This window comes from Mobula birostris, chromosome 1 (genome assembly GCF_030028105.1).
Source record: "Mobula birostris isolate sMobBir1 chromosome 1, sMobBir1.hap1, whole genome shotgun sequence".
NCBI classification, from domain to species: domain Eukaryota; kingdom Metazoa; phylum Chordata; class Chondrichthyes; order Myliobatiformes; family Myliobatidae; genus Mobula; species Mobula birostris.
In genome coordinates this window covers 53,759,364-53,773,690 of record NC_092370.1, presented here as the reverse complement: position 1 = coordinate 53,773,690, position 14,327 = coordinate 53,759,364, and the positions used below count along the sequence as shown (strand labels likewise).

General features: G+C 40.6%; 1 protein-coding gene across 15 annotated transcripts in view; it reads left to right on the top strand.

Annotated features, from left to right (window-relative positions):
• dtna (dystrobrevin, alpha) overlaps positions 1-14,327 on the top strand; it is a 217,270-nt gene that overhangs the window by 55,073 nt on the left and 147,870 nt on the right. For all 15 annotated transcript variants that reach the window (XM_072255312.1, XM_072255380.1, XM_072255343.1 and 12 more), the window contains exons 2-3: positions 1,702-1,769; positions 12,290-12,370. In XM_072255312.1, coding sequence (XP_072111413.1) covers positions 1,703-1,769; positions 12,290-12,370 — 148 coding nt within the window. In that variant the 5' untranslated portion in view covers position 1,702. The remainder of the gene's footprint in view (positions 1-1,701; positions 1,770-12,289; positions 12,371-14,327) is intronic.

Below are 14,327 nucleotides of genomic sequence, written 5' to 3'. Positions count from 1 at the left end.
GGTTTCAAAAGGTCAAGAAGTCTTTGACCCAAGGTGTTAACTATGATTTTGTTTGTCTTTCCACAAATACTGCTGACTTTTTCAGGTATTTTTTGTCTGTTTTTGATTTCTAGAATCTATAGCTTTTAATATCAGCAAACAAGAGTCTAGCTAGAAGTACTCAGCATTGATTGGTAAAAAGAAAAGTAAGTAAACGATCAAGATGGTTAGGTCTAAGGTGATTACCTATTTTATTTTAATGAGAAAATTCAAGCAGATTGTGGAAAATCCTGTAAAATGGCTTGACTTAGTTGCGACATACTGGATAAAGTTGGCATAGATATCATTAATAAGCTTGCATGCAGGAGTAGTTATTAATGTGAGTGGTGAGATTGAAAGTAAATCCTGGAAATAGCCATAAACAGATGAAGGATAGAAAAGAGTTTGAGCTAAGGAAGTCCATATCAGATTTGGGATGACAGGATCTCAGTGAAAACTACAATTACTTAATGTGAGCAACACACATCAAAGTTGCTGGTGAACGTAGCAGGCCAGGCAGCATCTCTAGGAAGAGGTACAGTCGACGTTTCAGGCCGAGACCCTTCGTCAGGACTAACTGAAAGAAGAGCTACACCTTATATTCCGTCTGGGTAGCCTCCAACCTGATGGCATGAACATTGACTTCTCAAACTTTCGCTAATGCCCCACCTCCCCTTCGTACCCCATCCGTTACTTATTTATATACACACATTCTTTTTCTTTTTCTCTCTCTCCTTTTTCTCCCTCTGTCCCTCTCACTATACTCCTTGCCCATCCTCTGGGTTTCCCCCCCACTTCCTTTCTCCCTAGGCCTCCTGTCCCATGATCCTCTCATATCCCTTTTGCCAATCAGCTGACCAACTCTTGGCTCCATCCCTCCACCTCCTGTCTTCTCCTATCATTTTGGATCTCCCCCTGCCCCTCCCACTTTCAAATCTCTTACTAGCTCTTCTTTCAGTTAGTCCTGACGAAGGCTCTCGGCCCGAAACTTCGACTGTACCTCTTCCTAGAGATGCTGCCTGGCCTGCTGCGTTCACCAGCAACTTTGATGTGTGTTGCTTGAATTTCCAGCATCTGCGGATTTCCTCGTGATTACTTAACGTGAACAAACTTTGAGGCAATAGTGAAGGCTAATTTATTTAACAATAAGACTTGAGGGGACAAGATGTTTCTCTGGGATGGTAAACTGAGATAGGCCAAGTATGCTTGTTTGTCCTTAATTATCTTGTAATCTTTAAACTTACTTGGTCTCTGCATGAGATGGATGCAGTTACACACATTGATTTCTTTACTAAAGCTAATTCATCTCTTTCTACCTCTTCCTCATTTCAGAAAAGCATCTTGACACGATAGAAATCATGGCATAGATTTGTGGAAGAAATATTGTTTCTAGTCCATATTAGACCATAAGACAGGAACAGAATTAGGCTATTTGGCCCATCGAGTCTGCATGTTGTGCTAGTCAACTGTACCATCGTAATAACAGAATGTCAATTAGCCCGTGAGAATTAACATTTTCTGGATTTACTTGGAATTCAAAAATCAATAAGTATTTGGTTCCAGTGCTTTCCTTTGTCCTCGTCTTAGTAAGGCATAAATATGCTCCTGAAGAAAACTCTGCTACATATCTGGGACTGGAAAAAGATCACTGATTTTTCTTTTGTTTTCTTTTGTGTCTTTTAGAATGATTGAAGAACGTGGAAGGGCAGAAAATACCATGGCTGAAAGAAGACAATTGTTTGCAGAAATGAGTAAGAACTTTGAATGCCAGGCTTTTGTAGGGGAAATGGAGTATTGTTAGCAATTAGTACAAACAAGTTTCTTTAACTACAGGGTAGTTAGGTAGATTTTTTTAAGGCATGGTCCTAATTACATTTCCACTATATCCATGCAATCTCTTCAGTGATTTAATACTTCTTGCCACTGATTCCTTTTAATCTCTTGAATTATTTAAATTAAGAGCACATAAAGCTTGTCTTCCTCAAACTATTTTATGTTTTAGATATGTTTATGTTAAGCTGGAAATCTGAAACGTTCATAAACCATGAAGATGCCTGCAGTTAAAACTACTGAAAAATCTAAGGCAGTATGTGGCCGCTGTAGAAACCAATAAGAGTCCAGGTCACACAATGCAGTGATGCTTTTTGAGCAAAAGTGGTGAATAATTGTTAATCGTAGCTGAGGTTCAAATGAAGTGAGATTACAAGAGAATAAATGAGATGAAAAAAACAAACAATGCAGTAACTCTGAGATCCAGAATACCAGAGTTGCTCAAAATATAAAATAAAAGGAGGGAGGAGAAGATGGTGGCGTGCTGCGGCGCGACGCAGCAAGTGCGGCCTCTCCGGTGAATGATATCATATTTATAAGTAGGATGCCGTGCACAATTCTGATTTGATGGAGACAGACGTGAGAAGCATGGAGGAACATCTGGAGAAACTTCTGAAATGCCCGGTTCGCTGCTGCTGCTACTGTGCAATCAAGAGTCTCCGGAGGGGAAGGCCCCAAATCTTCGGCTTTGCCTGTTGCTGGCGGCCAGGGTTGGGGTCAAAGCGCTCGGTAGAGATGGTGCTCAGTGTCGGAGGGCTGGTTGGAGGCTCGAGGTTTTCGAATGGACTCAGAGTCGGACTGTGGTCGGGTGCTTCCAGGATGCTGCATTGGCAAGTTTGCGGCGCTGGAAGCTCATGGCAGGGAGAGTTTTCTTCCTTCTCCCGTTTGCGTGAGATGATGGGACTTTCGAGAGACTTTGAGACTTTTTCATGGGCTGTTCTTCATCAAATTACGGTATTGCTTGCACTGTTGTAACTATATGTTATAATTATGTGGTTTTTGTCAGTTTTTTGGTCTTGGTCGTCTTGTGTTTCTGTGATATCACACTGGAGGAACATTGTATCATTTCTTAATGCACGCATTACTAAATGACAATAAAAGATGACTGCGTGTCCTCATAATCTAATCTAATCTAAAAGAGAGTGGAGGATTGCCTCATCAGAACTGGTCAAGTCAAGTCACTTTTTATTGTCATTTTGACCATTACTGCTGGTACAGTACACAGTAAAAACAAGACGATGTTTTTCAGGACCATGGTGCTACATGAAACAATACAGAAACTACACTGAATTACGTAAAACAACACAAAAACTATACTAGACTACAGACCTACCCAGGACTGCATAAAGTGGACAAAACAGTGCAGGCATTGCAATAAATAATAAACAAGACAATAGGCACAGTGAGGGCAGTAGGTTGGTGTCAGTCCAGGCTCTGGGTATTGAGGAGTCTGATGGCTTGGGGGAAGAAACTGTTACATAGTCTGGTCGTGAGAGCCCAAATGCTTCAGTGCCTTTTGCCAGATGGCAGGGGGGAGAAGAGTTTGTATGAAGGGTGCGTGGGGTCCTTCATAATGTTGTTTGCTTTGCAGATGCAACGTGTGGTGTAAATGTCTGTAATGGCGGGAAGAGAGACCCCAATGATCTTCTCAGCTGACCTCACTATCCGCTGCAGAGTCTTGCGATCCGAGATGGTGCAATTTCCGAACCAGGCAGTGATGCAGCTGCTCAGGATGCTCTCAATACAACCTCTGTAGAACGTGTTGAGGATGGGGGGTGGGAGATGGACTTTTCTCAGCCTTTGCAGGAAGTAGAGACGCTGCTGGACTTCCTTTGCTGTGGAACTGGTGTTGAGGGACGAGGTGAGATTCTCCGCCAGGTGAACACCAAGAAATTTGGTGCTCTTAGTGATCTCTACGGAGGAGTATTTGATGTTCAGCAGAGAGTGGTCACTCCGTGTCCTCCTGAAGTCAACAACCATCTCTTTTGTTTTGTTCACATTCAGAGACAGGTTGTTGACTCTGCACTGGTCAGTTAGCCGCTGCACCTCCTCTCTATGCTGACTCATCGTTCTTGCTGATGAGACCGACCACGGTGGTGTCATCGGTGAACTTGATGATGTGGTTGATCTGATACCAGCAGGAAAGGCCAACTACCTGAAACCTACTGAATTGTTGACTCTTGGGGGCTACAAGAAGGAAGATGAGGTGTTGTTCCAATGGTTTTGAATTGACCTTAACTGGAATAGTGTGGGATGCTGGCCTAATGGGCGTCTCCAGGGTTTTGTATTTTCGTTTGCAGCATCTGAGTTACTTTTTAAATATGACCGTAAGTTTCTTGTGGTTGTGAAATATGCTGCTGATAATTGAATCCAGATCACATGAAGCCTATAATAATTGCCTCATCACCATGCTTCATTGTCAACTTTTTTTTAATCACTCTTTAGATTTATGGGATTATGTCCAGTGGAAAAAGCTTCACGGCAGCTAATTTTGGCACTTATCTATGAGTCATTATTCTGATTCTGGCTGCCTTTGTAAACTAACAATAAGTTCTTTACTTTGCTGTTCTGCACAGATGTTTTAAGGAATCACATTAGCCAAAAAAAAGTCATGAATAATTGTAAATCTGCAGATTTTCTGTCCGATGAATTGCTGAATCCTACAGAATTAGCAGAATTCATGGGATCTGTTAAGAGATTTTGTCAGGCCTGCACAGACAGGCTCCTCCTCGTCTCTCCCTAGCTATCAGGAGTCACCTGCCACTTGTTTCCAACGCATCACCTGCAGCGTATTTAAACCACAGTCCTTGTTCACCCATTGAACTAGTCAGCCTCAACCAGTTGCTCCTTGGCTTTGCTTACCTGGTTACTGTGTTGTGGGGTCACTTCTCTTGCCGTGTCACTAAACTGTTAGCTCAAGGTATCTTCACCTCATGTTCTTGATATTTATTGCTTATTTATTATTGTTTCTTTTTTCTTTCTTTTTGTATTTACACAGTTTTTTTTGTCTTCTGCACAGTGGTTATCTTCCTTTTTGTGTACTCTTTCATTGATTCAATTGGTGCTAGATGTCATCAGGGAATTTGGGACCCTTGCAGTGGAGTGTAGTTGGAATGTGGAATTGTTACAAGTCCACTACCATCACAGCCTCTTGGAGTTCTTCAGAGATGAACTGTCTACACAGGAGATGCCTATGGACCTTGAAAGCCTTGTCACTCTGCCCCTGTATGTTGACAAGCATCTTATGGGATCGCCACATCACCATTTCAGGCTGCAGAACCTGTATCATTTCCTCCAGAACCCATACAGCTCCCTAAACCATCTCAAGAGGATGAGCACATACTACAGAGCATGTCTGTGTGGGAATGGGAAGTGCAAAAAAAAGGCTCGCCTTTTACCCCCGGCATTCAATATTCTGAGCTGCTTTCATTCTAGTCCTAATGAAGGATCTTGACCCAAAACATAGGTTGTATTTTCCTGACCTGCTGAGTTCCTTCAGCATTTTGTGTTGCTCCAGATTTCCACTGTCTTCAGCCCTTGTAGTGTTCTCTAGTTTATTTTTGCAGATTTTTGATTTCTCTGGCATCTTTTCTTTGTGTAAAGCTTCCCCAAATGGCATCAGTGTTATTGGTATGAAAATTGACTCACAGAACAGCCAGGTTTAACTAATGGGTACCTTGAAAATGTCATGGATCTCAATCATTGCATCATACATGTACCTTGATAGTTTCTCCTATGGAGATCAGTCATGTTTACTAACAGGTGCCTAACCTTGGAATCATTCCAGCCTGAATACTTGGTTTACTGTTTTCTGCTGCATTAAGGAGGTCTACTTTTCCTTAAACCATAGGAGCAGACAGAGTAGGCATATGCCTTTGATGACCTTGCAGACTTCCCCAAAATGTATTATTTAAACTTGGACTACATTCACATGCATGTGGAGACACCTGTCTATTGTTCTTGGTTATCATTATGATCACCGGTTTCAAAAAAAAACAACTGCAGCCAACAGAATTGTTTAAGTACCTGTCCAAGTCCTCTGACCCTTGAATACGTATGCTCAAGCTGCTCCTATCATTGCAGTGTCTGTTCATTTCGTTGGAACACGTCTCATGAGCTGGAAGTGGGTGGCATGTATTGCTGGACATTGCAAAGAGCTGGATGCAGATAGCTGACCTGCTGTGCTGAATGTCAGCCGCTGTGAGAACTAGCAATGTGTCAGTCAGACAAGGTAGTTTTGATTCCGTTTTACATAGGGAAATTCAAAAGTGCTCTGCTGTGAACTTTGCAACTGAAGGTCTTGCTCTTTATGTAACCAATAAACAACATTAAGGTGACTCGCAACACTGCTTTAATGCTGTCAAAAAGTAGTAAAGCACTTGCCTTGTGTGGATTTGTTTTTGTGCATAGTTATGCACGCCTTGGAGAGTGGTTAATAGAAAAAATTAACAAAACAAAGCACAGAATGAAATAATCCTGATGGTTAGGAATGACATTGGTAATAAAGTATAACTTGACATATTAAGGAAGGTCTGAGCATTAAGAAATACAAATTGATATGGTAGGTCAAGGCAGAATATTGAAGTTTTCATTGATATTAACAGTCATAGTGTAAGATTACAAACTGGTTGGTAAAATAATTTATACATGATGCATGACTGAATAGAAAGTGATAATTAAAAACTGATAGAACAAATCTATCCAATGTAGTTTATTTTTTTGACCGATGTTCTCAGGAATGCCATTTGGATTAATGTTCACCCACCTTAAAGGAGTGGATAGGAAACCATCAATAATAGAGGAGCTTGCAATAGTATTATACATTTCATGTCCTTAGGATGGCTCAAAATGATTCACTGTAAATTAATTCTTTGTGATGTACAGCCTTTCTGCTTTGTAGGGAAAACAACTGAGGAAAATAACAAAATGAATTGTACAGAAATAATGAATAGCTCCGGGGACCAGTGAATGAAAGATTTTGGATCTGTACATACCTAAAAACATTTGAGAAATGCTTCAATATATGTCATGTATAATTAATTTCTTTCATCTGAAGTAACTTACCAAATGCAGTGGTCAATTTAGACACAATAAAATCTCAGAGTATGGATATCTAACCATTTTTAAGCCATTTCTGCTGGAACTGGATGAGAAAGAAGTGTTGACTACTGGTGCCATGGGATATTTAGGGTCCATGTCATGTGTTAATTTATGGAACTCATCTGATGACTAAACCTTTTGGAAGGCATAGCACTGCAGTGAATTTGTATTCAATTTTGCACATTGAACACCACTGAAGGGAAAACCTTAACGGGCAGCCAAGTTCTCCCCCCCCCCCCAACAGTGAAATAAGTGGAATATTGTTTGGATGGATGGAGTCCAAGAATGCTGCTTTGAAAATAAATTGTATATTAAGCACAGGAAATTAGCATGCTGGAATAGCAAGTGATCAGGGTGGAAGATGAAATGTAGGATTTTACCCGAATCCAGTTGACATGATCACAACTGGAGTACTGAGTATAACTTGGGTCTTACTTAAGACAGAATATATTTGCATTAGGGTCTATTTAGACAATGGTTCACTCTGTTGATTCCTAGGACAGAGTTGTTTTATGAGGACATTCTTAAGAATGAGAAGTAAACTTGCTGAAACATAAGATTCAGGAGAGTCTTGAAATGGTAGATGCTCCCTTTGTGAGGGAATCTAAAATTAGGGTGTACAGTTTTAAAGTAAGGTCTTGTTCAGATAAGATAAAGAAGAATTTTCTTTCCTCTATGGAGAATCATAGTACTTTATCTCAAGGCAGTGAAAGTGAATTTTGATTTTATTCAAGGCTTGGCGATAAAGATTTTTGTGCTGCAGGGGATTTAGGAGTAATGGGGTCAAAGCAGAAAATGGAATTAATCCCCCCAGATCAAATTGGCTTTTATATTATTGGATAGTTGGACAGGCTGAAGGTACCGTATGGAAAACTGTTGCTCCTATTTGTCATGTAACTCTCAGAGGCATTTACTAAGACTTTGAACCATCTTTACCACAGAAGGAACTTGGTGAATTTTGAGGTGATTGAGAGTGAGATGAACTTCTGATAAATGAAATACAATTTCCATTTAAGTTGTTTAAACAAGAAGAGATAAATTGCTGAGAGCTGATGGGATATATCATTTTGTACAAGGTTTGAAGGAATCAGAAAGAATAGCAAATATGGTACTCAAAATAATGTGCATAGTATAAGAAATAAGGTGGATGATCTTGTTGCACTATTATAGATTGCCAGGTATGATGTTGTGGCCATCACTGAATCGTGGCTGAAGGGTGGTTGTAGTTGGGAGCTGAGTGTCCAAGGTTACACATTTTATTGGAGGGACAGGAAGGTCGGCAGAGGGGTGGCGTGGCTCTACTGGTAAAGAATGGCATGAAATCAGTAGAAAGATGTGACATAGGATTGGAAGATGTTGAATCCTTGTGGGTTGAGTTAAGAAACTGCAAGGATTAAAAGGACATTGATGGCAGTTATATACAGGCCTCCCAACTGTGGCTGAAAGGTGGACCACATTACAACAGGAAATAGAAAAGGCCAGTCAAAAGGGCAATGTTATGGGAGTCATGGGAGATTTTAACATGTAGGTGGATTGGGGAAAATCAGGTTGGTTATGGATGTCAAGAGTGAGTTTGTTGAATGCCTAAGAGATGCCTTTTTAGAGCAGTTTGTTGTTGAGCCTACGAGGTGATCAGCTATTCTGGACTGGGTGTTATGTAATGAACCGGAGACTATTAGAGAGCTTAAGGTAAAATAACCCTTAGGAACCATTGATCACAAGATGATTGAGTTCAACTTGAAATTTAATAGGGAGAAAGTCGAGTCTGATGTAGCAGTATTTCAGTGGAGTAAGGGAAATTACAGTAGTGTGAGAGAGGAGTTGGGGAAGTAAATTGGAAGGAGCTACTGGCAGGGATGTCAGCAGAGCAGCAATGGCATGAGTTTCTGGGGAAAATGAGGAAGGTGCAGGAAATATGTATTTCAAAAGTGAAGAAATTTACTCAAATAGTAAAATAGTGCAACCGTGGTTAAAAGGGAAGTCAAAGCTTTTGTAAAAGCATGAAAGCGTAAAAGCACAACAAAGCAGAAATTAGTGGGAAGATAGAGGATTGGGAAGTTCTTAAAAACTTACAGAGAGCAACTAAAAAAATCATTAGAAGGGAAAAGATGAAATATGAAAGCAAGCTAGCAAATAATATTAAAGTGGAAAGTAAAAGTTTTTTCAAGTATGTTAAAAATAAAAGTGAAATGAGAGTAGACATAGGACCGCTAGAAAATGAGGCAGGAGAAATAATAACGGGGGACAAGCAGATGGCTGATGAAGTAAGTGAGTATTTTGCATTAGTCTTCACAGTGGAAGACACTAGCAGTATGCCTGATGTTGTAGTGTGTCAAGGAAGAGAAGTGGGTGCAGTTACTACTACAAGAGAGAAGGTGCTCAAAAAGCTGAAAGATCTAAATTATCCAGGCCAGATGAGCTGCATCCTGGGGTTCTGAAAGAGATAGTGTTAGAGATTGTGGTGACATTAGAAATAATCTTTCAAGCATCATTGGACACTGACAGGGTGCCAGGGGACTGGAAAATTGCAAATGTCACTCCATGCTTTAAGAAAGGAGGAAGGCAGCAGAAACATCAGTTAGCCTTATCTCAGTGGTTGGGAAGATGTTGGAGTCAATTGTTAAGGATGAAGCGATGGAGTACTTGGTGACACAGGACAAGATAGTAAAAAGTCAGCATGGTTTCCTTCAGGAAAAATCCTGCCTGACGAACCAGTTGGAATTCTTTGAGCAGATTACAAGTAGGATAGGGGAAGCAGTGGATGTTGTATATTTGGACTTTCAGAAGGCCTTTGACAAGGTGCCATACATGAGGCTGCTTACCAAGTCAAGAGCCCATTGTATTACACGAAAGTTTGCAGATGATATGAAGATTGGTGGAGGGGCAGGTAATGTTGAGGAAATAGATAGGATTCAGAAGGACTTGGACAGATTAGGAGAATGGGCAAGAAAGTGGCAAAATGAAATACAATGTTGGAAAATGCATGGTCATGCACTTTGGTAGTAGAAACAAATATGCAGACTATTTTCTTATAGGGGAGAAAATCCAAAAATCTGAGATGCAAAGGGACTTAGGAGTCCTTGTGCAGAACACCCTAAAGGTTAACCTGCAGGTTGAGTTGGTGGTGAAGAAGGCAAATGCCATGTTGGCATTCATTTCAAGAGGTCTAGAATACAACAGCAAGGATGTGATGCTGAGGCTTTACAAGGCACTGGTGAGGCCTCACCTTGAGTATTGTGAACACTTCTTGGTCCCTCATCTTAGAAAAGATGTACTGGCATTGAAGAGGGTCCAAAGGAGGTTCACAAGAGTGATTCCAGGAATGAAAGGGTTATCATACAAAGAACGTTTGACGGCTCTAGGTCTACTCACTGGAATTCAGAAGGATGAGGGGGGATCTCATTGAAACCTTTCAAATGTTGAAAGGCCTAGACAGAGTATAATCATATAACAATTACAGCATGGAAACAGGCCATCTCGGCCCTTCTAGTCTATGCCGAACGCTTACTCTCACCTAGTCCCATCAACCAGAAACTCAGCCCATAATCCTCCATTCCATTCCTGTCCATATATCTATCCAATTTTTTTTTTAAATGACAAAAATGAACCTGCCTTTACCACTTCTGCTGGAAGCTCGTTCCACACAGCTACCACTCTCTGAGTAAAGAAGTTCCCCTCGTGTTACCCCTAAACTTTTGCCCTTTAACTCTCAACTCATGTCCTCTTGTTTGAATCTCCCCCACTTTCAATGGAAAAAGCCTATCCACGTCAACTCTATCTATCCCCCTCATAATTTTAAATACCTCTATCAAGTCCCCCCTCAACCTTCTACGTTCCAAAGAATAAAGACCTAACTTTTTCAACCTTTCTTAGGTGCTGAAACCCAGGTAACATTCTAGTAAATCTCCTCTGTACTCTCTCTATTTTGTTGACATCTTTCCTATAATTCGGTGACCAAAACTGTACACAATACTCCAAATTTGGCCTCACCAATGCCTTGTACAATTTCAACATTACATCCCAACTCTTATACTCAATGCTCTGATTTATAATGGCCAGCATACCAAAAGCTTTCTTCACCACCCTATCCACATGAGATTCCACCTTCAGGGAACTATGCATCATTATTCCTAGATCCCTCTGTTCTACTGCACTCCTTAATGCCCTACTGTTTACCATGTATGTCCTATTTTGATTAGTCCTACCAAAATGTACCACCTCACATTTATCAGCATTAAACTCCATCTGCCCTCTTTCAGCCCACTCTTCTAACTGGCCTAAATCTCTCTGCAAGCTTTGAAAACCTACTTCATTATCCACAATGCCACCTATCTTAGTATCATCTGCATACTTACTAATCTAATTTACCACCCCATCATCCAGATCATTAATGTATATAACAAACAACGTTGGACCCAGTACAGATCCCAGAGTAGATGTGGAAAGAATGTTTCCCATGGTGGGAGAGTCTAGGACAAGAGGACACAGCCTCAGGATAGAGGAGTGCCCTTTCAAAATGGGCGTGGAGAAATTACCTCAGCTAAAGGGTGGTGAATTTGTTGCCACATGCAGCTGTGAAGGCCAGGTCGTTGAGTGTATTTAAGGCAGAGATTGATAGGTTCTTGATTGGACATGGCATCAAAGGTTATGGGGAGAAGGCTGGGAACTGGGGTTGAGGAGGAGAAAAAAAAAAGGATCCGCCATGATTGAATGGCGGAGCAGGCTTGATGGGCCAGATGGCCTAATTCTGCTCCTATGTCTTATGGAATCCTCTAGCAGTTCAAAGATGATGCCAAAATAGTTAATTCTTATGAAGATTTTTGGAAAAAGTAGAAATATATTGATATGTTACGGAATAAGCCAAAAGAAGTGTTAGCAAGTGTGACGTTTATTAATTGACATACAGCACGGAGTAGGCCTTTCAGGTCCTTCAAGCCATGCCACCCATTAATCCCCCAGTTTTAATCCTGGCCTAATCACGGGACAATTTACTATGACCAATGAATCTTCCAACCAGTACATCATTGGACTGTGGGAGGAAACTGGAGCACCCCAAGGAAACCCATACGGTCATGGGGAGAACATACATTCTTCCTACTGGCAGTGATGGCAATTGAACTCAGGTCACTGGTACTGTATGGGTTGTGCTAACTACAATGCTACCTGGCGACATGAGTGTATTAATTTTTTTAAAAACTTGCCTCTTTCAAAGAACTGTCGGGCTCTCTGAGCGAGTGTTCCCCAGCTCAGTAAAGTTCACAGTTTTTGGCATTTGATATTTTATTATGAATATTGTGATTACTTCTGCAGTAAAATATTCTTCCACCTTTGTTCAATTCAGGGGCCCAGGACTTGGATCGCATTCGTTTATCCACTTACAGGACAGCATGTAAGCTTCGATTTGTGCAGAAAAAATGTAATGGTAAGTATGTCTCAAAATGCAGCTTTTTGGTTACTTACGTAGAAACATAACAAACCTACAGCACAATACAGGCCCTTCGGCCCACAATGCTGTGCCAAACATGTACCGACTTTAGAAATTACCTAGGGTTACCCATAGCCGTCTATTTTTCTAAGCTCCATATACCTATCTAGGAGTCTCTTAAAAAGCCCCTATCATATCTTACTCCACCACCATTGCCAGTAGCCCATTCCACACACTCACCACTCTGTGTTTTTAAAAAAAAAGATTACCCCTGACATTTCCTCGGTACCTACTTCCAAGCAGCTGTTCCCAGGCTGCTACAAAGCCTTTGTGAAATTGATGAAATTGATGCAAGATGAAGGAAGGCAAATTCTTGTTAAAGATTTTTTTTCTCCTTAACTTATTTAGTATCCACCTCTGATAATCTGGACAGGACCAAAAAATTGAATACACTAAATTATGCATACAAGCCTGCATCTCACTCACTTTCAAAGACTCTACAACTCAGGTTCTCAGTATTATGTATTTATTTATCTATTTTGTTGCTATATCATTATTATTTTGTTTACACAGTTGGTCTGTTGATCTTTTGCACATTGGTTGTTAGTCTTTGTAGCTTTTCATTGATTCATTTGCACTTTGTTCTACTGCAAGAAAATGAATCTCAGGATAGTATTCATTGATATATGCGTACTTTGATGATAAATTTACTTTGGACTTTGATTTTGCCACTCTACGACATTGCAACTTTTCATCTTGACCAAATGGCCTACAACAACGTGGAATCTTTAATGCAGTAAACATTACATTGTGTTTCACAGAGGAAGATTGAGTTCAAGAATAGTTACTATCCCTCAACCATCAGGCTCTTGAACAAAGGGGGGTGACTACACTTATTCTTTTTCTGGTGTTCCTCAACCAGAGATCTCACTTTCGGGGCCCTTTATTTTGTTATTCATGCTCTTGTTATTTCTTGCTATTAACTTATATTTGAATTTGCACAGTTTGTTGTTCATTGATCCTGTATACAGTTACTGTTCTATAGATTTGCTGAGTATGCCTGCAGGAAAAAGAATGTCCCAGTTGTATGTATGACATGTATGTACTCTGATAATTTTTACTCTGAACCTTGAGTGGAAAACAGTTACAGAAATTGGGAAGCATAAGGAGAGGGTTAAGTTCTGCACAGAATTTAATGTTCAAACTTGTCTAGACCTAGAGTAGAAACGACACCCTTGGGGCCAGCTTTGATGTCTCTCAAAGCCTGGTCTCGCTTTACTGTCAGAGGGTGTAGTGAAGATGCCATTCCCATTCACTCTTACTCTTGGCGCCATCTGATTGATGTCCTTGATCTGTCTTTGGATGGTCTCCTCCTCTCACTCCATCTTGTCACCTGTTACTAAACTACATCTCCCTAACCTTGTTCCAGCTCCATTCTCTACCTTTCCATCACTATCAACCCTCCTAATCCTCTTTCCCTCACCCTCAACCCCTTCATGGTCCTCTTTCTAAATTCCATTTTTATTCCATAACACATTATCTTCTCCCAATTGGCAGAAGGCCTTGGCAGGAAATTCAATCAAACACCATCTCTCGGTACTTTGCATGGTAGCATGCCCATGACTGGGAGTCAATTACAGTTTCAATGGGCAAAGCCAGCTCAAAGCCCAGAGATAAATGTACCTGGCTTTGAGGGAAGTTTCCAGTCTGTAATAAGGACAATGTTCAATAAAAATTATGCCAAGGGTATACGAGGCCTGTCAGTATACTGCATGTGCTGAGAGAGGAGATTTAGAGATTGGTTTTTATTAATTGATATTTTTATTGTATTAATGATTGTAGGTCACCTGAATACTGTTTGTGAAAATGATGCAAAGACAAGAACTTAATTTGTGAGTTCACAAAGAATGTCAAAAAATGCAGCTATCAGCATGTGCAGCCTTTCCAGGTAGCT